General features: G+C 41.4%; 1 protein-coding gene across 1 annotated transcript in view; it reads right to left on the reverse strand.

The window, feature by feature from the left end:
- Positions 1-1,951: 1,951 nt before the first annotated feature.
- NDRG1 (N-myc downstream regulated 1) overlaps positions 1,952-23,181 on the reverse strand; it is a 39,624-nt gene continuing 18,394 nt past the window's right edge. The window contains exons 4-16 of the mRNA XM_041479398.1: positions 17,837-17,942; positions 16,314-16,434; positions 14,005-14,067; positions 12,366-12,426; positions 11,823-11,909; positions 10,606-10,662; positions 9,570-9,673; positions 9,110-9,166; positions 8,309-8,360; positions 7,506-7,553; positions 5,936-5,971; positions 4,556-4,607; positions 1,952-3,801 (exon numbers count right to left, since the gene is read on the reverse strand). Coding sequence (XP_041335332.1) covers positions 3,536-3,801; positions 4,556-4,607; positions 5,936-5,971; positions 7,506-7,553; positions 8,309-8,360; positions 9,110-9,166; positions 9,570-9,673; positions 10,606-10,662; positions 11,823-11,909; positions 12,366-12,426; positions 14,005-14,067; positions 16,314-16,434; positions 17,837-17,942 — 1,110 coding nt within the window. The 3' untranslated portion in view covers positions 1,952-3,535. The remainder of the gene's footprint in view (positions 3,802-4,555; positions 4,608-5,935; positions 5,972-7,505; positions 7,554-8,308; positions 8,361-9,109; positions 9,167-9,569; positions 9,674-10,605; positions 10,663-11,822; positions 11,910-12,365; positions 12,427-14,004; positions 14,068-16,313; positions 16,435-17,836; positions 17,943-23,181) is intronic.

Raw genomic sequence — 23,181 nt, forward strand, 5'->3', positions numbered from 1 at the left:
TGTTGCTTTGGTGGAGAGGCACATGGATGATTGCAGCAGATACTCTGCCCAAGATGCAAAAGCAGACAGGGAGAGGATTCCAGCACTGGGGAGAAAAAAATAAGCAGCTTTGCTATAAACAGTTTTCACTCCAGCTCAGTCCATCACTCAACACATGACATCAATCATAAACCTCGAAAACACATCTAGGTTAAAGTTTCCAGCTGTCCAGTCAATAGAGGCTTTTAAAGAGGAAAGCAGCAGCATCCTTCAGCACAAAAGTCCTGCTGCCACCACATGGTATTGGCACATCCTCCCCCAACCCCCCTCTGCAAGGACAGGGAGGGGGGAGGATAGCATGAAGTTTAGCCAGTTTTTTATACAGTAGATGTCAAGGCCTAGGCAGAGGTGGAAATAACTTGGATTTCAGCAATGACATCCTTTCTGTTAGTGGTTTTGAAGAGTAACACTGCAGCAAAGATTTGGCATTGAGATACACTAATGCAATCAGGAGGCCTCATGGTCCCTGGGAGCCCATCCTGTTTTCTTTCTTTATAGGCCCAAAAGCACTGTGAGGGGCAAACTGGTTATTTTCTGGAAACCTCCTGTTACCCAGTCAGAATTTCCTCTATGCCACAGTAGCTCTTTGTTCCCTAGTGGCCATTCACACTTGGAAAAAAGTGAGACCCCAGCTCCTGTTTTCCAGGTTAACAACTCTACAATATCCAGGCTATTTTTGTCTCCAACAGTAACACCAAAGTCAGCTTTTGCAGGTCAGGTTTTCATAAAAATTTCTAATAAATCTGCAAGCCACTTGCATCTCTTCAGTTACAACACAAGCTGAAGATGCCAGGGGACCAGTACTGCAGGGAAAGAGGAGTCATAACTCCTTGTAAAAGGTAAGACACCACTCCTCTGCGCTGCCCTCCAGCTTTTATGCACAGGGACACAGCGTTCTCTGCCAAATGAACCCTTCTGATTGCAAAGCTGACATTTGTAGTGATCCTAGCAACTCCTTGCAGCTCAGAAGTGCTCGCAGATCCCTTTGTGCTGCAATAAGGCTTGGATGCATTCCTCCCCATTAAACCAAAATAAACTGCCTAGGCTTGACAGGCACACCATGGTGTCCTTGTGGAAGGAATGATTAGCCATTCCCAGAAAAGCTCAGCAAAGAACCTAACTTTGCCCTTCTTTTGTAAGATGAGCTGGCACAGTTTGCTTCTGTTTTCACTGGCACTGGCCGTCAAGCCCTTTGCTGCTATCAGTCCAGCCCTGACTGCTGAATCATCATATCCAGTAGAGCCTTGGCTCAGACATGACAAATATTTGCTTTTGCATCTTCCTATCACAGGATTTTTTGAGCTACAGGAGGAATGAGCAGCCCAAAATAGTCCCAGCAGAGTCATCAAAGCACCTGTCCCTGAAAAGTCCAGGATGTTAAGTAAGTCACTAGGTTAATCTTTACTTTCCTGAAGTTACATTCTTGTAAGACCTCCAAAAAGAACCACCTTTAGAAAATACAAGTGGCATCAATTTCAGTCAGGAGGACTGAATAACTCCAGATATTCATGGGGAACTCATCACATCAATGGATTTAGAGATCAGAAAGGATGCAATGAGCGTGGCACCAACTCCAGTGAGGATGTCAGACCTCAGATCTTTGTACTAGACAGTACTTTAGCCAGGGAAACAGAAAAAAGTTCAAACAGCAAATAGTGCTCTCTATCATGGCTCAGTATTTTTCTGTATTTCTATACCCTTTAGTACTAAAATAGTCAGCAGCAACGCTGAAGAAGTGTGTGGTGTTTTCTTAGAATAGTAGGCTGGAGGAGGGAAAGCTCTGAGCACAAAAGCAGGGAATGACAGATCTGAGTAAAATCAGAAAGACTTCATTGATACAAAGGCATGACAAGAATACATTTGGACTGAAAAATATTATTGTACTCCTGGTAAAATATGAACACACCAGACATTGCAAAGTTACAAATTTATTTGTTTTGAAATAAATACAAATACTTCATTAAGAAACTTTTCTTGATAGACTTTACACAATAGCTTTATTCTTTCTGGAAATTGTCTGTTCTTCCCACAAAATGTTATGGATATTCTACACAAGAGCTGAAGTTAGTCAATATAAAGTAACCTAGATGGTGTTCTTCTGAACAAGCAATCCCAAAGTATTAAAGTTTGCTATTTAACTGCTCAGCATTTGAGCTTTTTGTCTGTGTGAGGACTGCAATTCAGCAGGTATGCACTGGAGCTGTGGAAATCCTGTCCCACTAGCTATGGAAGGACAAACTTAAGAACACCCATCTGTGACATTCTGAGTGGCAGAAAGGTATCAAGCCACTAGCTTCAAAGAAAGCAACTCAAGGAGGCTATGCAAAGATGCAGAACCAGCAGATCATGACATTTACAAAGTCATTAGACACTGTATTCCAGAGATACAGTGTTGCTGCTCCACCACTTCATGGAATACACTTTTCAGCACCAGTGAAATCTAATCAGTTTCAAATCTAGTAATTAGTGGCAGTTGAATGTACAGTATCTAATTACATGCCCATCCCACAGTTATTCATCTCCCCTGACAAAGAACAGCTGGATCTGTCTTTGCTTACAGAATTCCAAATTTAGGACAATTGTGCTGGACACAAAAAAACTTGAGCTGCAAAGATAAGAAGCTTTCTGAAGGAAATATCAAGCTGTTTCTGCTTAGCTGGCATGTACAGCCACCCTACTTGTTACAACTACACCAACTTCTCCAGTTTGGTAAACCCTTTGGCCCAAGTTCCCAAACAGGAAATCCTACCTTGCTTACCAAATTTAAATCCTGTCCTCGTTTGGCTAAGCAGGTTTTAGGGTCTAGGAGGGGGGAAGGAAAGGAAGACTGGAACTAAATCTCAAAAAAGTGAAATGAAAAACCTTAAAGATTTAGTTCATCTCAAAGTCACATTAAAATGCCTATTTTAGTAGTATATTATTGTACATAGGAAAACAGGCTTGAATACTAATGAATTAGAAGGCCTATAAATGCACGATACGTTAACTTCTCTATCATTTGAAGTCAAGCTATATACAATGAATTCAACTCCAGCTTCAACATGAGGCCATAACACATTTGTTTCACTTCCTTTTCTTAAAGTCATCCTTAACAGTTATTTTTTTTCTCCCCCGCTTTGAAACTCATCTCAAATTGTGCCAGTTTACTTCAAGAGAAGAAGAGATAAAGGGGCCTGTAACAGCTTTAATTTTAAAGGAGGGTATTGAGCAATTCTGGTTTGTCTCTGAAGTGTTTACAACCACATCAGCTTTTGGCAAGTATCCTTTAGAATTTGGCATCCACTGAAGGAGGGCACAATAGCAGCAGCTGTCTGAGATACAAGAATAATGATAGAGCAAATGAGATGCTTCTTTTCTTTGGTCCCTCTCAGACCCTGGTGAACAGAGTTCATCCTACAGAATAGCTAGAGATTAATACCAGTTATGTTTTTGTGATACACAGGGGGCATCCATTACTTTTTCACACTGTGACCAGTTTTAAACCTCCCACAGCCGTCTAACAGGACACTTCCATGGACTTGGGGCTTGATTGTTCAGCGTTACTCGCCGAGTTGGGCGTCAGCTCGATCCGTGTGTCTGTGTGGGAGCGGTTCCTGGAGCCATCCCCGGTGTGGGACCGGCTCCTCGTTCCCTCCCCGGTGTGGGAGCGGCTCCTGGTGCCTTCCCCGGTGTGGGAGCGGCTCCTCTGTCCTTCCAAGGAGGTGACACTGGAGCCAGAAGCAGTGCGGGACCTCATCAGCCGGGTCATGCTGGCAGAGGGCACTGGAAGAAGAGCCTCTCATTAATGCCTCGCTGCACGGACCTGGAAGGAAGCCCTGGCCTTCCCCTCGACCTTCCCCATCCCTGGAGGAGCCTCCATGGTTGAATGGATACTTTTCAGGGTACCTTCACATGCAGCAGTACCTCCCCTGCTCCAGGCATGTGGTTAAGGAGACCAAATTACGACACTGGAATTAGTGGCCAGGGCTGAGGGATTCAAGAAACTTTAGGGCACACTGCTGTGGCTGCAAGAATCCAGAGGGAAACTGAAGAGACCATCAGCCCTCCCATTACTTTCCAATATTCAACCTCGCTGGCAGCCCAGGCTCATAGTGCATCCTCACAGCAGCTGCCAGAAGCAAATATACAAAAAACAAACAGCTACAACACAAAGAAGTTTAAATGAGGTTTTAAACCTCATTTAAAACCAATGAGGTTTTAAATGCTGTATGCAGTAGATGAACCATATCCTTTGATGCCACGAGGGGACACTATTACAAATAGCCAACCTTAAAAACACTGAGATGAAGTAAAAGAGGTATTTGTGGGTTTAAGCTGTTTACAAAGCTCTCTACTATTAAATAACATCACTTTGCCTGAAAACCCTTTGCACAGATACAGCATGTGTTTTTTCCCCTTTCAAATGCATATCCAAAAAGGAAAAGGTGATACATCTGGGATCAGAGACTTTCTGTGTGCTTAGATGCCCAATTAACTTCGGTAGCAAGATCAGCCATTCAATAAAACCAATACTTACTGTATCCCATTCCCTGAACGAAGTATTTGAAAGCTTCAGCAAGCTTGGCAGGCTGCAAAAGAGAGACAGAGTTATTGTAGGCAGCACTCAGTAGGTTATATTTTACAATGTTACAGATTCTACAGATGCCCTATCTTAACAGGGACATATTAAATATTCTCTGGCTTCTACTGACTGTGTGAAAACTTATTTTTTAAAAAAATTCCATCATTTCCCTCCCTAGTCATCCCCCATTATTTTACAAAATGGATACATGCATTTCAGATCTAGGGAATACAAATGGTCTAAACCTGGCTCAAGACTTGACTTGAGCAGTTTTTCTGAGGCAGGTGAACCAAAGTAAAACAACTGTCCTCACAAAATGTACAGGGCAGTTCATACAAGACTGGTAAGTGAGTAATTCCTAATCAGCAGAGAACAAATTCAGCCATTCAGAGCTGATAGTTATGTGTATAGGGCAAGAAAGCTCACCAGGAATAGACCAGCACAACTGCTTACAACATTCTTGCAATGAGGCACTCCTTGTTATTCTCCTCTGCTAACACGGGCCACATAAGCTTTACATAAGTCTCAATTATTTCACATGAAAATATTTTTGTGTTATTCTCAGAACCACTGCAAAGAATGGACTCTCTGTAACAGAAGCAATGCACATACTACTGTCTGGCTTTAAAAAAACCTTTTCCCAATTCCCACTGTTGGAGCACACACTGCCTATATAGGGACTTCAGCTGCAGGCAATTACAAATTTAGCTTTTCCTGAAGTTCACATACATCACTTTATGTTGCTTAGAAATCTGTTTAAACGTTAGATCACATTCCCAAGCTGATTTACAAATCAGCTCTTTAAGTGAAGCAACACAAGGGCATAGGTAAATTTTAACTTTGCCAGCCTGGCTTTATTAGCAGCTTGGAACTTATGCCTAAACGTGTTGTAGAAACTCCAGTTCCTCCACAGTCAAGCTGAGCCAGTGTGTGCAATAACCTAGCATTGTTATTTCCTTTCTTCCACTTTCCTGATGTATACTATAAATAGTCCAAGTAAGAATGTTGTTAAAATGTCAGTGGCTCAAGACTTAATCCACATTATCTTAGTAAATAGGCATCAAATAATACCTCTGCATTCCCACCTCAGTTCTTTACTTGGTTAAGACTATCAGTGAAAATAATATCCCGTCCCAATCTTAATTTTGTGCTTCATTGCTCTTTAAAGAAAAAAGAAAGCTCAGATGACCAACTGACATCATTATTCATGAAATCATAACCATCCTTTTGGCTGACATTTGGGAACAGCAAGTACCCTACAGGAAAACACTCATTTGTTGCAGTCTGACACTCTGCAGAACACGATTAGTAGGATTTCCGCCAGCCAAATCCTACCTGGGAAACTTGGGGGAGCCCACCACAGTCAGCCATCTGAAACAGGATGAGAACAGCCAGTTAGAGTAATGCCAGAGGAACTCGTTTGTGCTCAGGATATATTGAAATGACCTTTTTAGCTATCTGGCAGAAAAAACACTTCCTTTTGTTGTGTGACTACATACACGTGGACGAACACATCAAAGCAAGCTGTTAAATGTTTAGGAAAGCTATGACTGCACCCCAGAAAACCACAAAGGCTCTTGATGCTCAGGGAAAGCATCAGCTGGAGCTACAAATGCTTTTTGCTGGGCAGCCATTACCAGTTTCTTAGAAACCAGCCTATTAGTTCTGCTTGCAAGTTCAGCTCTGAATTCCAATAACATGACTCTGCATTGACCTGGATGACAAACAGGGTAGAGAAAACAAACACCTAAAGCTCAGAGGTGAGAGAAAAAAGGGGAAAAAATGATTTGCTGAGATTGCTGATGGCAAGTATCAGCCTGACTTGCCAAGGGAAGCAGGGAAAGCCAAATGAGAAAAGCTATCTTGAGTGCATGAAATATTTTTGGAGCATTTCATTTTTCCTGCCACTCCACCCCTCAAAGTCAACCCAACAAAAACAGTCCTGTTCCAAGGAACACTACAAGCTGAAAACAGTAGAGTTGTAAATTACAGGAAACCCCAAATCCTATCTAGGATTAGTTAGCAGAAAAACAGGCCTGCAGCAGGATCTGGCATCAGACACATCCCTGGACTGAGCAAAGGCTGGTCGCTGATACAAGGTCTGAGACAGTGTCAAACTTTCTTAGGGTGTCTGCCCCACCCACATTATAGGACAGCAGTAGAACTCCTCAATGTTAGGAGGAAAAAAAAAACTATTTATTATAATTTTCACTGGCAAGTTCACTAAAGAGAGATGCAGTAGAAGCTCTTGGCAAAACATGACCAAACTTGTTTCACTGTTTGCATGCTATTACTTCATCATTACTTCATTACAAGCTGAAGATTGCACTCATACTCTGAATGCCAAATATCAGCCAAAACCTTTGCATGATGTTCTGCTGTTTTTAAGTACATTTTAGCAAATGTTCTGGAAAATAGCAGGAAGATGTCCTGGACTGTACCCTCATAAAAGGTAGGTTGACCAAACTGTGGCTGATAGATTAGCTGTTGATTCACCTGACACTACTGCTGAGAGGCAAGCACAGGAACAGAATGAACTGGTTTGCACTCCTACTCTGCTCACAGCTTTTCAAACCTTTCAAAATATCTCAAGATCAGCTTTGCCAGCTCTAGTCAAATTCATTATGGGTATGTGAAATACTGAACATTTCAACTCTCATCCCTACTGTTCTAAAATGGAGGAGCTGAGAAATTCCCTGTTGTTAATTCTGACACGAAGCCCCTAGTCTTGTTTATCTCACTAAAATACTCTCACCCTGAAGGAACTGTCTTTTTAAATCAGAACTGGATTCTCACTGTATTATCAGTATTGCAACATGTCACTCTAGTTCTGCTTTTTTAGCTAATCCAACTGGTTTTATGTGAGAGGAATGTTTATTTTGAGAAGCACAGTTTTTGTTATTACCTTCAGAAGCGTGGTCCTTGTTGGGTCCAGTTTTGAGTTGCATTCAACCTATAGAAAAGAATAGCAGGATAAGGCATTGCACACAAGATTTTAAGTATGAATTCTTGTATCAAAACAGATCCAACACCTTGTTTGGTGGCTTAATTCAGGCTAAACTGAGTGTCTTATGATTCTGTGTGAAGACTCTGTATACATATACACATCTTTAAACCCAAGTAAGTCAGCTCACATTTTTAACTGCATTTTGTCCATGTTACAAACCCATACTTGGGAACTGGAGGCTTTTTTTTCCCCCATCTGTTTCTGGGACTTCAATGGCAACAAGTGTTGTTTATCTTGTGATTTGGGGTCATCTGGTAGCGTCCCAAGTGGTGAGTAGCCATGTGGCCACAGGCCAGCAGACTGGGCATGCCCATTAAGGCACAACATTTGAAGTCATCCAGTCATCTGGGGAGAGTTATAATGGTCAAAAAGAAACTCTTCACTTCCAGAGTGACCCAGGGCACAGCTCCAGCACCACACAGCAAGTTAAAATACCAGCAGCAGATTCCTCTCTAAAGGAAAATATTTGCGGTTCACTGGAACTGCTGTGGTGATTGTTCCTAGCGTGGTAGCTATTAAATAATAGTGCACAGGCAGAAGGGACAAACAGCATGGAATTAATGGCAGCTCTCCTGTGGTCTGGAAGAGGAGAGCCACTGGGCTCAGGGCTGCTGTGTGGCAAGGGCTCTGCTGGCCTCTTGCCGCCCCTTGGCTCGCCCACCCATCCTCACAGGGGGGCAAAGATGGCTCGAGGTACCCACCACGGCATCCACTGCTGGGGAGCTGTCACCGACCACCAGGAGGACAGGACACCTGCAAAGAAGCACACACAAGTGATGTTATCTCTGCCACCCAGCCCAGACTTGTCCTGAGCTGAATTTTGTGTCTCTGGAAGGGTGAGACAGTTAAGCATGTGAAATGATTTGGTTTGTAGTCCAGACACCTTAAAGATACATCAAATCCTGCATTAGCTGCAGATCTAGTGACATGCTCTGATTCCTTGCCTGAGAACCCGTTCTTTTCCCCAGCTGGCAGCAAATCAGTGCTCTTATTCCTTCCTTGCTTTATAAGAAATTGAACGTGAGTATCAGCATCAAAGTCTCACGCCTACCACCCCCCCAGACCCCTGAGCTCCAACTTTTGGTTCTGTCCATCCAATTCCAAACAGATTGTCAGAGGAACAGAGTGTTCTGTGTATAACCATCAGCAGCTGAGCTAGGAAGGACCTGGCAACTTATGTTGCACAAGTAGGGGCATATGGAAAAGCCAGATGATCTGTCAGTCATTCTCATTCTTGCTCTATCTTCCTGGAAGTTTTTGTTGTCTGGTTGGTTTTCTAATTGGTTTTAGGCTGGGATTTCATGGTTGTATTAGCACAGCTCAAGTGCCTTTAGAGCTATAGTTTCCATTAACCATAACACATTTGTAAGCCCAAATTTTTAGATGCACCGTGACAGGAACTACTTAACTTTCAATTTTAATATGTTTGCCAGGTCTGAAGAGAGGTGTTCTTCCTAATGGCAGTCCCTGACCTGCAGTAAGCTCTCAAATAAAATACTTACTGAAGGGTGACAACATTCACTCCAGGAACAGGGCGCTCAATCTCTAGGTCTCGCCGACTAAAAAAAAAAATAATAAAAAAAAATAGAGAGGACAAAGGCTTTTGAAACACCAGAATTTTATAGATACTTCTATATTCTTCTAGTTTGGAGAAAGCACAGACACTCACTTGTTAATTTAATCTGACTTAATTTAATCACAACTTAATATGTTGTGGCCTTCAAAACTGATGTAGAACCACATTTAGACTGAAGGATCAATGTTGCAGTTCAGTCCCAGTGTATAACATTTCACCCCACAAGTGCACGAGGTCCTTCTCCAATAAGCAAACCATCTGAGATCCCTAGAGACACTATTAAGCAGAGCTTCATACTGGGGGAACACATGTAATCCCACTATGCAAGAAATACTGTCTCTAAAGAGCTGGAAGTTTCCAGTTAGAAATCAGGTAAATGTATTTACCTGTTGTAAGAGTTGACAAAGAGATGAAGGTTGGTTTGATTCATATCATTAATGATATGCTGACGGTAAGTATGGATCAGGTCATGGTTGCTGTGAATCTCTTCCTAAAGTGGAGACAGAATTGTTCAGAACAGGGGCTATTTTCTGAAAGGATCTGAAGACATGGCACAGTAGTTGTGTATCAGACTCATAGATACGAGATGCACAACAGGAGTGTTTCCTTGAGGAAAGGGACAGCTTTCAGCACCCAGTGAAGTCACCCAGAATTAATACTGGCTTCTGATTGCAGAACCACAATTTTCACTTGAAAACTCAAATATGTTGTAATGTTTAAATCTCACAATTGCAAAACATGTTGTAGTGCAGATGGTTACAGTCAGACAAGTGTGAGGTTTTAAAACAAACAAAAGCAGATTCAGGGTAAGAAGCCTAATAAATGTTTCCAGGGTAAAGCAGATGTTGAAAGCTTACAAACATGTAATGTGGAACTCAATTTCACAATAGTATGTAACTAAGCTTTGAGGACTTCAATCAGTAACATTTTCAAACAGTTGGGTTCTAAAGTCTTTATAGATTAGTTCCTTGTTCTGCTGGAATGGAGTTTTCCATTGCAGTTTCAAGCACAGTGAAGTAGCCTCAGAAACAGTCCAGCATTAGGCTTGCACTGGAGAGCACTGTTAATGCTAATAACCAATAACCAGCTGTCACAGAGCTGCAGGAATATTACATAAAAAAATCTGTGGGGTTTTTCAGCTCAGAACATGAGCATATACAACTCTTATACCCATGTTGAAGTGTTGGCTGCCCAGACAGGGAGCTGCCCCTACTAGAGTTGTCACAACTGAGATGCACTTGAGCACTCAGGACACAGAAAACCCCATAGCAGGATACTGTCCAAAATGCTGGGGACACAAGTATGAATCCTATCTCAATTTAGCTTCATCTTTTGTTGTTTAACTGAAAGCTTTGTACTTCTCCCAGCCCCAGGAGGTAAATACAGATGACTGAATACATCAGAGGAATTTTTGAATATTACCTTTCCAAATAGATGTGAAATGACCATGTCTGGCAAAGCATTCGTCCAACCTGAAATCTGAACAGCAAGATTACCTAAGTATCTGCTATTAACACAGCCCCTGAAAAAATTATACCTTCCAATTACCCATAAACAGACCAATGGATGTTTCTCTGCTCTCTCTACATGTACAATACCCTAAACTGGTATTTTTCCCCCTCAGTCCAACTAGAACACCCTTACGGGTTTGAGTCTTTCTCATCAGCTGTCTTCACTAGTGCAGTTACACAGGGAACACACTGCTAGGGGCAGAGGTGTACAGGGAGTCCCCCCTGCAGGAACACCAAGCAAACCAGCCTGGGGCTGCCCCTGAACCCCAGTGCCCACTCTCCTCCCTGACAATGCAATGGAGCGGTACCAGAAGCTCACAACCCGCAGTAAATGCTCTGGTGTGGAAAAACTCAAGAACATAAGGCACCTGCTGTGCTCTGGAGGTGAGCTATACTCACCTTGAGAGGTGGAAGGCAGAGGCACAGATGTGGAAGAATTGGGTGGCGTTGGGTGAGTATCAAAATGCGTCAGGAGGTTCATTCAGCATAGAAAAGTTACTACATTTCATTTAAATAAGTTTGTCTATCAGTTTATTTTGATAAGTTTGACATGGGAATATATACAGTAACTAAGCCTTGAAAGAATGTTACATCCTGGCTCTGCAAGTTTCTCCTAGGAGTTTCTTTTATATCAGCAACTTCTGGTCCTATAAACAATCTGTAGCCAATGCTCTTTTTTGAGTCCTTTTGGCATCAAAGACTCACAGATGATTGAAACACAGAGGATGCTGTTCTGGATATTTTTCTATGCTCTGCTTCATATTTTGGACTGTGTTGGTAAACAAAACCATGAACAAGAGAGCACTGAATGCTACACTACACTTGAAGTTTTCTTGAAAGTTGTTTCCAAAACTACCATGTCCAGGTAAACTGTTCTCCCCAGCAGTTACGAGCTATTATGAATTGTCCAAGTCACTCCATTGTGCCACATGTATCTGTTTTCTCAAAGTATTTATTTTTATCACTAGCCCTGTATAAAGATTTTTTTGCAAATGGAAGAATATACCCAAAAGGAATTAGCCCAGGATGTTTAGTATCTGCAGCCATGCCTGACATACAAGACTGCCAAGCTCCTCATGTCCCACAGGCTTGCAGTACGATTTATTTTTCCAACTTAAAGAGGTTTACCTTAGTTGCTGCCCAGTCCATCCAACCTTCAGCACAAGGGTTTACATTAATGAGAACTAATCCTTCCACCATCTCTGCATGGTTTAACTGCAAAAGAGAAGATCTAAGATTCATCAGATATCCTTTGCAGCTCGACAGTCAGCAAAAAATTTAAATTAACAAATTATGTCATGGGGATGAAAGTGGTAGGTCTAGTTTTATCTTGCAGAAAAGAAGCATATGTATGGGGAAAAAATCATTAAAGCAATTCAACTGAGCAGCTGGAGAACATTAGGATTTAACTTTTTCTCCACCCTCAGTTTAAATAGAGAACTCCCATTATAAAAACCTTCTGCAAATTAACTGGGTAGAGCCCAGGCCTTAAAATGGAAAATCTAGGTCTTCTGGATTAGCTATCCTGCAGATTGTGGTATTTCACTTGAAAGCTTGGCTTGCATACTTAACTGGGCATGGCAGAACAGGAATTCTCCATGCATGCTACGGGGACAACAATGTGTAAGGGAAATCAGGCTTGAGGCTTTAGGGAAGTTCCACAAAACTTACAGCAAATCTGGTTAAAATGTAGGCACCAGCTCCAGTTCCCATTCCTATGATGGTTTTCAGCCTGCACAGCAATAAAACGGAAGAGACAAATGAGGAAGGGTGCTGAAAATAAAATGACACCAGTAGCCTTCCTCTTTCACATGCCAAGGGAGGGAGGGCTCAGCTTGGGCAAGCTGTGCACCCTCAGCAATGTCAGTGGCCCCAGGGATATTTGCAGGACCCTGGTCCTCCTGCATTGCAGGGTAGCAGCTATCCTCACTTATCCTTAAGTAAATATACTGAGCAACCACAGCATTGTTCTGATCCTGGGAGGAAATTATAATCTCTGCCAGAAAAACTTATAAGATACAGACCTGAAATCTGCAGCCTAAATACAAAGCTCCCCCTCCCCAGGCTCCCCCTGCCTTCCCCATCACAGCCATACAACTGGGGCACTGGCTCCTCTTTAACAGGAGGCTGGCAGGGGAACATCTCCTGCTATCCAGTCACTGGGGTGATGAAGTTTAAATTTCATAACCAAACAGGGCAGAGACAAACCAAATATTTGCATTAACTGAAATCAGATTTAAAGCATCACCTTCAAGGTCATAGAAAATACAAGGAAGGAAAGGCTAGACAAAACCACTGAGAAAAACAGGTTATTCAATGTTTTTAGGAAAATACCTGAGGCTAGTTTTAATTCTCATTAGCAATATTAAATCAAGATTTTGTAAAAACACTCCAGTTTCATTGATTTTCAAGGTACTGATGTTATTGGTCACATTTTTTTGAGCAGTGCAACAGAACTGATGACCCTCTGCCTGACATTAGGCAGTTCAAAAAATACCCCTAAGGAGGTAGTGAGGTAACCTGCTCCACAGTACTGTAAGAGCTGGTTATAACTGCAATGTCTAAACTGGGGAGACGGTCCAGCCTGTGTTTTCCAAAGCTGCCTGAATGCCAAGTTTTCTCTGCTTGTTCTAAAAACCCCTTGGAGGTGCCTACCTGCCCTCTCCACTGTGTACCAGGAGCACAAGCTCCACAGAAAATGAACTTTTCTCAGCTACAGCTCCTGCTAAAGCTGAGCTCTAAGGGAGGACAAATCCCCAGACGTGGTGCAGGTAGACCATCCAGGAACACTGCCACTAGGTCTTTAAACACTGGTAGCCTGGCATCTGCACTTGGTAGTGAAGAGGCTCAGGGAGGTCAGACTGACCCCCTAGAACACTCAAGCCACAGAAGCAAAACAGTAAATGTATTCAGATGGGACTGTGTTTTTTTGGTTTTTTTTTTTTTTTTCCCTGCTTAACCACACAGGAAAACGTGGGTTGTTACAGTGGGAAGAACAGATTGTCTGTGCCCTGCCCCTGAGAGGGCTATGCACAGAGAATACTGGAGGAAGGCCCTAAATTAGGCACATGGGATCTCTCCTAAGATGCTTCCTGTTTAAAAATAACCAGACATTTCAAAAAGGGCCAAAAAATAAGCTCTTTCAGAAACCAAGGCAAAAGCAATCCATCTGTAAGAGAGGAATCCAAAAGAACCACAAGTGTATTTCTAGCAAACAAAATGCCAAGCAGCCAAGTTAAAACAAATGCCTGCTCTTTCAGTGAGCCACATAGAGAGAATGAGAAAAATAAGTAAACAATTCTGCACTCACCCAAACTGTTTCAGGATTCCAGGAATCATTTCAGCCAGCTGATCCATGGAGGGATACACATACCTAAAACAAGCATGTTTTTGAGGAGTTACTACCCCACATCCAGCAGTACACAGTGGCATATTTAGAGACACAATGATCACTGTGGAGCTAGTACCGAACGTGGTCATCATGAGATCACTGAGTGTATGAGCTGAATTTAAATCAGAAGCAGAAATATGAGCATAATCTATATATGTATTCTATATGTCACAAGACAGCAGATGTCTAAGAACAAAACAGACTACAATGAGTCCTTCCCAAGGAAAGTTAACACTTAGAACTTATGAGAAAGTTTGAACAAGAGAGATGAGTTTCCAACCGCATTCACTATGTTTGTATTTCTAGTCCACCACAAAAAAGTTTCCCAGTATTGCATAATCAGAGACTACAGGGATGACTTCTAGATATTTGGCAAAAAACTTACTTGCATGTTTTTAGGGACACAAACATTACCATAGGATAAATGAGAACAGCTTTCCCTTAATATAGATGAAGAAAATGAAGGCATAAGAAAGGCTATGAAGCTGATGAAGAAGGCTCAATAAAACCAGCTGTTTCTTAATGATCTTGGTCTTCTTAAAAGCAGAAATAAAACTTTAAGAGAAGGAAATTCTGAGAAAAATCTCAACTGAGTAGCACATAGAAAAAAATCTATCCAGAGTAGAGCTGGAAAATATCTGCCTAGGATGTATTTAAATCTCTGTTATACCTAATTATTCTCTAGTTTAGTCTCCAAAATATAACCAAACAAAAACCACCAAGCACTGAAAAACATTTATTTTTTAGATTTTATTTTTGGGAAATTAAACCTTAACATAACAAAAGCTGGTGCCACTGCAACAGCTTTGGTCTGGGAGACTTTATTGCAGCCTTTCAGTACTTAAAGGAGACCTATAAGAAAGAGGAGGAAAAACTTTTCAGCAGGGCTAGTTGTGATAGGAAAAGGGATAATGGTTTTAAACTAAAAGAGGGTAGATTTAAATTAGATCTAAGGAAGAAGTTTTTTTACAACAAGGGTGGTAAATCCTGAAACAGGTTACCCAGACAGGTGGTGGGTGCCCCATCCCTGCAAACATTCAAGATCAGGTTGGACAGGGCTCTGGGCAATCTGATCAACTTGTCCCTGCTCACTGCAGAGGGGTTGGACTAGGTGACCTGCAAGTTTCCCTTCTAAACCAAACCATGATTCTGTGACTTAATTTGGGAATGCTGGTCTCCCAGCTGAAGGGCAGGTAGAGATAATACAGCTTCTTATACAACCATCATGACTATATCAAGTCTTTGCCAGCCACAGACCATGATGGTTGCCCTCTGCAGCTGACAACTCAGAAGTGTTAACACTCCTCCAGGACATGAGGGCTAAGGCACTTAAAAGCTCATGATTTAAACAAATGCAAAGACAGGGTGACTGAAATAGCTTTGTAGGCTGCTCTGAGAGACAACTGGGCCATTGCAGCTAACAGCAGCATCAGACCAGCTTAAATATTAAGCAGGGAAATAGACTGGCTCATGCAATAAGGGTACTTATAAGCTCCTTAATAGCAGTTCTTACAGAACAACTGCTCCTTGCCTTGTATCCTCTCCTTGGCATGCTGGCTGCTCCCTTCCTCAGCCAAGCTGATTCTTGTCCAAGGGGCATCTCAAGGTAAACCTGTCTCACTTGCCCTAAACAGGTAAAGCATTTTTGGCAGTGGCAGTGCTCATGGCCCACAAGGTTTCTGAGAGTTACAGCACCATACATGGCACAGCCAGGAGCACACAGCTACCTACAGCCTTCTGTGGGGGTCATCACCCTGTTACTGCCCAACCACCTGCATTTTCCAGGAAGGTTATCAACTTCACATCTACCATGCTGCCACTTCATAAAGACCACAGATTTATGAAGGAGGTGATGTAGAGGTTAATGCCTGTCTTGTTTACAGCAATCATTTAGTTTTCATTAGTATTTATATTCAGGATGTCATTATAAAACAAGCTAAGTCAATATTTAAATTGACAAGATGTAGATATCTGTCAAGGAACTGCTTTACAAGCAGCCTAGTTAGCAGAGCTCAAATGCAAAACTGCAGCCACAAAGTCTGCTGTGAACTGGCACAACAAAACAGAGCTCCCAACACTCCAGTACTTTAGAAATAGTGTCAGGATTTAAATCCAAAAGTCAACTACTGTGCTTGGTGCAAGTACTTTTTCATGAAACTGCAGCTCAAGGCTCTTTTTTTCCAAAAATAGGGTAACTGAAAGCATGGGCTGTTTCCCTGACAACTCACCCAGCCTGGAAAGATGGTGCTCCATCCTGCTGACCAGGTGCATCCACATGGCAGACTGCAAAGTGCTGGGTGATTTCCTGCATATCCTCGAAGTTGAAGAGAGGATTGAAACAAGTTTTATCTTGGGAAGGAAAAAGAAATGAAATAATGAAATAATGAAAAATGAAATAATTATGCTGAAAAAAATACTAAGTTTGCAGCTACAAAAGTAATTTATTAATCTATCCTGCAGGTTAATGGAAAGTTCAAACAATCGGGTCAGCTAAGGTTTTCCATCTTATTTTTGTACTGACTAGAAGTATTTACTTGGTACACCTAATTCCTCAAAAATTATTCTTTATGCAAAGTTAAAATACTAACAAAATTTAGCCAAGGGTATTCATCTCAGGTTTTGTCATACATTAAATTATCCATTTCCTTGTCAGTTTTTTTTTTTTCCTTTAATTGTGTCAAGACAAGTGGAGGGAAAAAATATTCAAGGCTAAGATTGTGACTTGTGCTTTTGCACAAATATTACAAGTAAAACATTATGTGATCAACTGCTGCAGCTCAAGACAAAAGCATCTTTTTGGGATACTCAGTGCCATAGGCTCCAAGGCATACTTTCCTTCTGGTGTGGAAAGTACCATCTTTGAGATGCCTAGAAAATGGTTCAATACTCTGTGTGTTTCTTGAATGTCCTCACAAAACACACATGCAAAATCTTGGCAGAATATAAAATACTTTTAGCCCAAATCAACTTTAGAAGAATATGCAAGTCTATAACTTGTAACTCTGGAAAGAAAAAGATGGAATTTAAAGTTAAGTTCCAGATTTTCTCTGAGCTGATTCACTGAAAATCAAAATTAATGACACTTCCAGAAAACACAGGCAAGGAAGCTTTTTTTTTTTTTTTGGTCTTAATAGTAATATTCACCCCTCGTCATAGCCAGCCCATAAAGATCAGCAGGTGTTTTTAAATATTGATAACTGATTAAGAAACCATGAACTGTGTGCAACAAATAGCATTGACAAAAGAACAAACTAGGGCAGGTCTGGCTATTAACTCATCATATGACAGATAAGATAAAAGGCACTTGAAGTATTTTTCCTAATGCTGGCTAGGGACACAAAGCCAGCACTCATTTCATACTGACTTGACACATAATTCATAAAAACCCAAGCAGCACAAGGCTGCTTATCAGAGAGGACCCAAAGCCCCAGCAGAGTTCTTTTTTCAGTCCTGTTGGCAATACACCATCAGCCTCCCCCTGAGATTTTTTACAGCATTCATACACAATCACTGTGAACTACCAGAGATCTTTCACCCCTTTAACTGAAGTACTCCAACTTACTGAGCAAGGATAAAAAAAAAAAATCTGAGAATTACACTTGCTGTAAGAGTTAGGTGCCATCTAATGTCTTCCAAGGCACACAAACAAGCAAGGACCTGGGAAGGGTTTCCTAAGCACTGCTACTTTCACACCTCTGCTTGTGGCAGCGCTGTCCCAGCACCTGTGCAGGTAAAGGCAGAGCCCACTTACGGTTCAGGCCGATGTCGTGGTAGGTGAGGATGGCCGGGCGGTTCCCGCGGGGAGTGCCGCACATGGTGACCCGCACGGAGCCATGCACAGTCTCCACATCCTGCTCCTGGCAGAGGACAGCAACAATCTGTCAGCGGTTGTCCGAGTGCTCCTGCACCGCTGCTGCAGCAGACCCTGATGGACCACGAGCACGGGTCCTGCCCCATCCCAGGGTCTGCCCTGCAATCCCACCCTGACACCCCCTGCTCTCCCCCATGGTGGGGGCTCTGTGCTGACATTTGACATTTGGCTGTCACCTCCTCCAGACCACAGACAATTACAGAAGCACTCAAACTGCTGGCTCTAACCAGATGCTGAGGGAACAGTTTAACAGTGTTTAACCACATTAAAAGGCAGGATAAGGAAGCAAAGAAAGCAGTTTTGTTGTAATGACACCCAGAATACCAAGAGCTTATAACTCTGACCCTCCACATTTGCAAAAGTACAAGTCACCATGATAAAATATTTCTGATTTCTAGGAAAAGAACTCTAGCTGAGAAAATGACCTCTATTCCCCAAAGAAAGCATTAAGCAGCTTGTACATGCTTATCTGCCATGAGGATTTATTACACTGTGAAGCCTTGGGATTGCAGTAGTCTTCTCCAATAAAATCAGCAGCTACATGTGTTTGTTTTATAGCTTGTGATGTACAGACCTGAGCATAAACCCAACTGTCTAAAGTTTGCTATTAGAACAAACTAGCCACAATATTATTCTGGTGCTCATCAGAAAAAACAACATTAAGAAGTAAACTGCTATTATTTGGCATAACAGGGGTTTATACTGCTTACTGATCTTAAAGCCAAGGACACCTTCATTAACAAACCAAGTCCCCATGAGCACCACCTTTTGGATCTCTAAGTTAGATGTGAGTTACACAAAAGATGGAAGAGTTTTTTTGTTTCTTTTCCACTTGAACTTCAGATGGGTATAAACAATTTTGTATTTTGCTAACGTGTATCAAGGAATTCACAAACCAACAGTTATTTCTGACACTTATTTACAATATGGTTGCACTCACATAACAATCAAGGAATTATATAGGCAGTAGGCAATCTTTGCATCTCCCCAGAACCCTTTATTTACAGCACAGGACACAGATATGATCCATGGCATTCAGTGCAGTGCACTGCCTGCTGCTGCAGGGCTTGCTTGACTTGTTCCATGCAGTAACACTCAGAGGCAAAGTCCAAGTTAAATTCAAATCTATCAAAAATTATACTGTACAAATCAGATGTGTACAGCCTCTGCAAAAACCTTTTAAAAATATTTGATTACCTTCCAATATCTGAAGTAATAATTCAATCTAAATCTCAGCTCCTCAATTTGATACAAGGAACGCACCGCACATTTTGCTACAAATAAGGATTCTAGGCAAGACCATTCTACATTTCATCTATTTTCCTTTTAATTACACAATTACATCAGTTTTAAGTTACAGCTGAGGCAGTAAATCAAGATCTATCCCCCTCTGCACACAGGACAAGTTAAGCACCGCTGCTCTCTCTACTATACTCCAAAACTCTAATTTTCAGATTCTCTATCTCCTTAGAGACTCATTCCTCTGCATACTCACTGCATTACTTATCAGGTAAGCTGTATCTTCCACATCTAGGACCATCCTTAGGCAAAACAGGGTGACAGATCCAGCGAGTCAAGCAGAGGACGGGTGGCAGGTTTTTATTCTGCCCCAGCAGGAAACTGGGTTATATAGACAAGCTGCTCTCCTACATAGGCTTATGACTCCCATAATGCCCAGCTGGGGAAACCAAAACAGACTAAATCACGAGGATGCCACTCTTAAATAGGATTTGAGCCAGGTTTGACCAGGGGAAGAAAGTATTCAGAGGTCAGACATCAAAGATGAACTAAGTCCTTGCCACACAATGTACAAAGTGCCAAATTTCTAACCTGGGATTTAGCACAGTCTTTCCTGTTGCCGTTTCCATCAGATTTTGAGAAGTTTAGCTTCATTTAGTGTTTTGTTACCTAAAATGCTGAAATACCCCAAACTTATGCTAAATTAAATCAGAATTGATTTCTTTCCTAAAAGCCAGGATTAAAGTCTCCAGTGAACACAAAAGAATGAAAAATTAGTGTAAGTCACAATGATTCTGAACAAAAAAAAAACAAGGCCATTTAAACGTTTGATATCTGGTATTTCCAAAGTAGATAAGCAACATTTAGTTTAAAGGATTCCTACATCACCACACTAATGTCACCAAGTTCAGCTTTTGGTGGAAAATATGGTATTGTACGTTATACATTGGGTAGGTCATTAATATATACTATTAAAATATAAATATAGAAAGGCTTGGGTCAGAGGAGATGTTAAAAATCATCTAATTCCAGGCCCCTGCTGTGGGCAGGGATTCCACCCACTAAATCAGATTGCTCAGGGCCCCAGTAACATTCTATATCATTAATATATATTTGGGTACTGTCATTATACAATACACCTAAAGAAATTTGCAATGCCAGTATATAGCAATTAATAATACATGAAATTAATAATGATGGCAATTAATATTTTCCACATTCTACTCTCTCATGGTTAGCTAAATAAAAAAAAAAATAATTTGGTAACCTCAGCACTGTAATGAGAGTAAGCATTATTGTGTAACACACCTCCTGCTGAGTGTGGAATATTGAAATGATTTTCTCCTCAGTTAGAGACTAATAGGCATTTCATATAATCAGATTTTAGTGCTAGAGCTTTCCAGTAACAACAGTGAAAATCCAGAACCTGTTTTCTTTGCAGGGAGCACCTTCAAGATTCAGGATCATCCCTCCTTCATGCATGAAAGGAAGTCTGTTCATGGTTGATAAAACCAAACCTTTGAACCTGCACATCCCACTGACTGCCACAGAGAACTCTTCTGGAACTGGAAACCTGAATCTAGCTCAAACTCAGTGTCAACTAAAAATAGTTCAGAGACAACAGGTGACCACGCTCCCAATAAGTGGCACAACACAGTCAGTTTAACAACTGGCTCAATTCCTCATTATTGTCACAGTGAGACTCCCCTAATTCAATAGGGTTGTGCTGTTTTCTTGTAGCACAAATTCTTAATGGGAAATGCACACAAGGTTCTAAAAAACAATCAATTCAAACCAGTTTGTTTGGTGACATCAACAACTTCACATCCCTATTGATCCTATTAAAGATCAAGAGATTTGTCTACGTGATGTAAGGATGGATGTTTTCAAAATGCAGAGCACTGAAAACAGATGGCAGCACATCCCAATCAACATCAACATTATAGTAAGAGGCTCTTCACCAACTGATTTGTATTAAAACACTATCTTGGAAAAAAAATCCAAGGTACACTAATCCGATAGAAGGATAAAGACAAACACACCATCTGTTCACATCTCTCACTTTAACAGAGGTGCAGTCTTATCTCAGGGCACTAAACACACACATAAAAATACTTTCAGTACATGCAATTTAAGGGAGGCTGTCTCAGTTTGGAGGAGCTGGTAGATCCTAAAATAGGTTTTATTTTTCTTCAAGTGACCTTTTTATTTTTTCATGAGGTTTGAAGGGAAAGACAATTTGTTATCACACAGGAGGGCTCGTTATTCCTTCCCCTCCACCCTGGGTAAGTAAGACATGGATTGAGAAACACGTTTATGAACAAGTCGTTTTCTGAAGTATGGAATACACAACCAAATTTTCTCAGATATCTAAAAAGGAAAACTGCACATGCACACTGCACATTTTGCTAAATACGTCATGTTTTATATTTTAAGTAAAATACTGAATTCCATCAAGATTATTTTAAAGCTTTCAAATATACTTAATCCTCAATTACAATCTCATGCTTTTATTTTAATTCATGATATTATGACTGTTAAATACACCTCCCTTCTCTTGCCTTAGAACTGAGGGAAAAGCTTCGGAGCTTTCAAAGATGATTTAAATAGCTTTTAAGTTTCTAGGAGAGAGTATATTTTAAATTCATATTATTTAAGAACTTTATTATAGTAATACCTGCATAAGCTATTTTTCCACTTTTCTTTTTAAATTTCTTGGAGATTAAAATTGAGGTTTTAATGTGCTATTTCAATGTTGAATTTCAAACCCTCTTTGCCCTGAAGTTCTTTAGCATTTTCTCAATAGATTTTTTACTCTAAAATAGAATTTCAATTCATCTTATGCTTGTTTTTTCCTAAAACCCCAATGTCCACATTTCCAATTTTTTTTTTTTTTAATTTGTTAAAATTTCTATTTTGAATTAATATTAAGAAAAAGGCTCCCCAAAATCAGGCTGGGAGTCAGGTACATTAGTGAGGATGATGACTTCAGATGTAAATGTAAGTGACCCTGCTAAGTTGGAAGCCAAGAACAAAAACTTTGCAGCAGGAACTGACGCAGGTTATTGTGAGAGCTCTGCCCAGGGATCCTTCCTAGTCCGATTAGCGCCGGGTCACCCTGCTCTGCTCTCACTCTGCTGATGCAAACCATAGCCACTCCCATCCCTTTCCTTCAGCACCCCAAAGGATGAGGAAATCCACACAGCACACTGCCCCAAACCTGGGAATCCCACCCCTCCTGCTGGCTGCTCCAGCTGATCCATCTCCCTTGCAGCTCTTCCCTTCTCCCTGAACAGGCAGGAGGAGGAGGAAGTAAAGCAGAAACGGATCTTTCCTGCCTATGGATACAGATGGCCATGAGTGCAGGGGACAAACTCATCTCTGCAGCTGCCACACTGCTCCAAGTTCTGCTGAGTGACTGAGAAAGCAGAGTGCTGATGGACTGAAACAGAGCTGGGAGGATGAATACGCACAGTGAGGAGGAGCCAAGGCTCCATTGGCTCCAAAGCTACTGAGCTAGAGACTACACACACACATCAAACTGGAAATGCAATTAAAATGTGCTTGGCTTGAAGACAAAGGCATCCAGGGCACAGTGCCCTGCACCATTTATCATCAATTATCCTAAAACAGGTTTGGCCAGGAACACTCCCCTGCTTGAGACACAGGAGACCTTTACTTCAGTTTTCAGGTGGGTGCCACAGACATCATAACAGACAAATTGCTGACTGGAGGCAGCTCAGAGCTGTCAGTTCTTTCATCTCTTGTCTTGGCCATCCCCAGTAACTCCAAAGATTTTTTCCCAGAGAATAGCCACGTACATGTCTTGCAACATGTGCCTTCAGAAGGGCAATATACCACTATACAGTGGCTTACTCTAAAAATGGAAAGCTGTGTTTAACTCCAGTCTGTCTAGAACTGCATGTGAAGTAAGAACCTATTTTTTTCCAAATCCAAGTAACTAGGTAAAATTTACTCTTGGAAGG

The sequence above is a fragment of the Pyrgilauda ruficollis genome, unplaced genomic scaffold (genome assembly GCF_017590135.1).
Source record: "Pyrgilauda ruficollis isolate IOZ18807 unplaced genomic scaffold, ASM1759013v1 scaffold48, whole genome shotgun sequence".
Taxonomy (NCBI): Eukaryota; Metazoa; Chordata; class Aves; order Passeriformes; family Passeridae; genus Pyrgilauda; species Pyrgilauda ruficollis.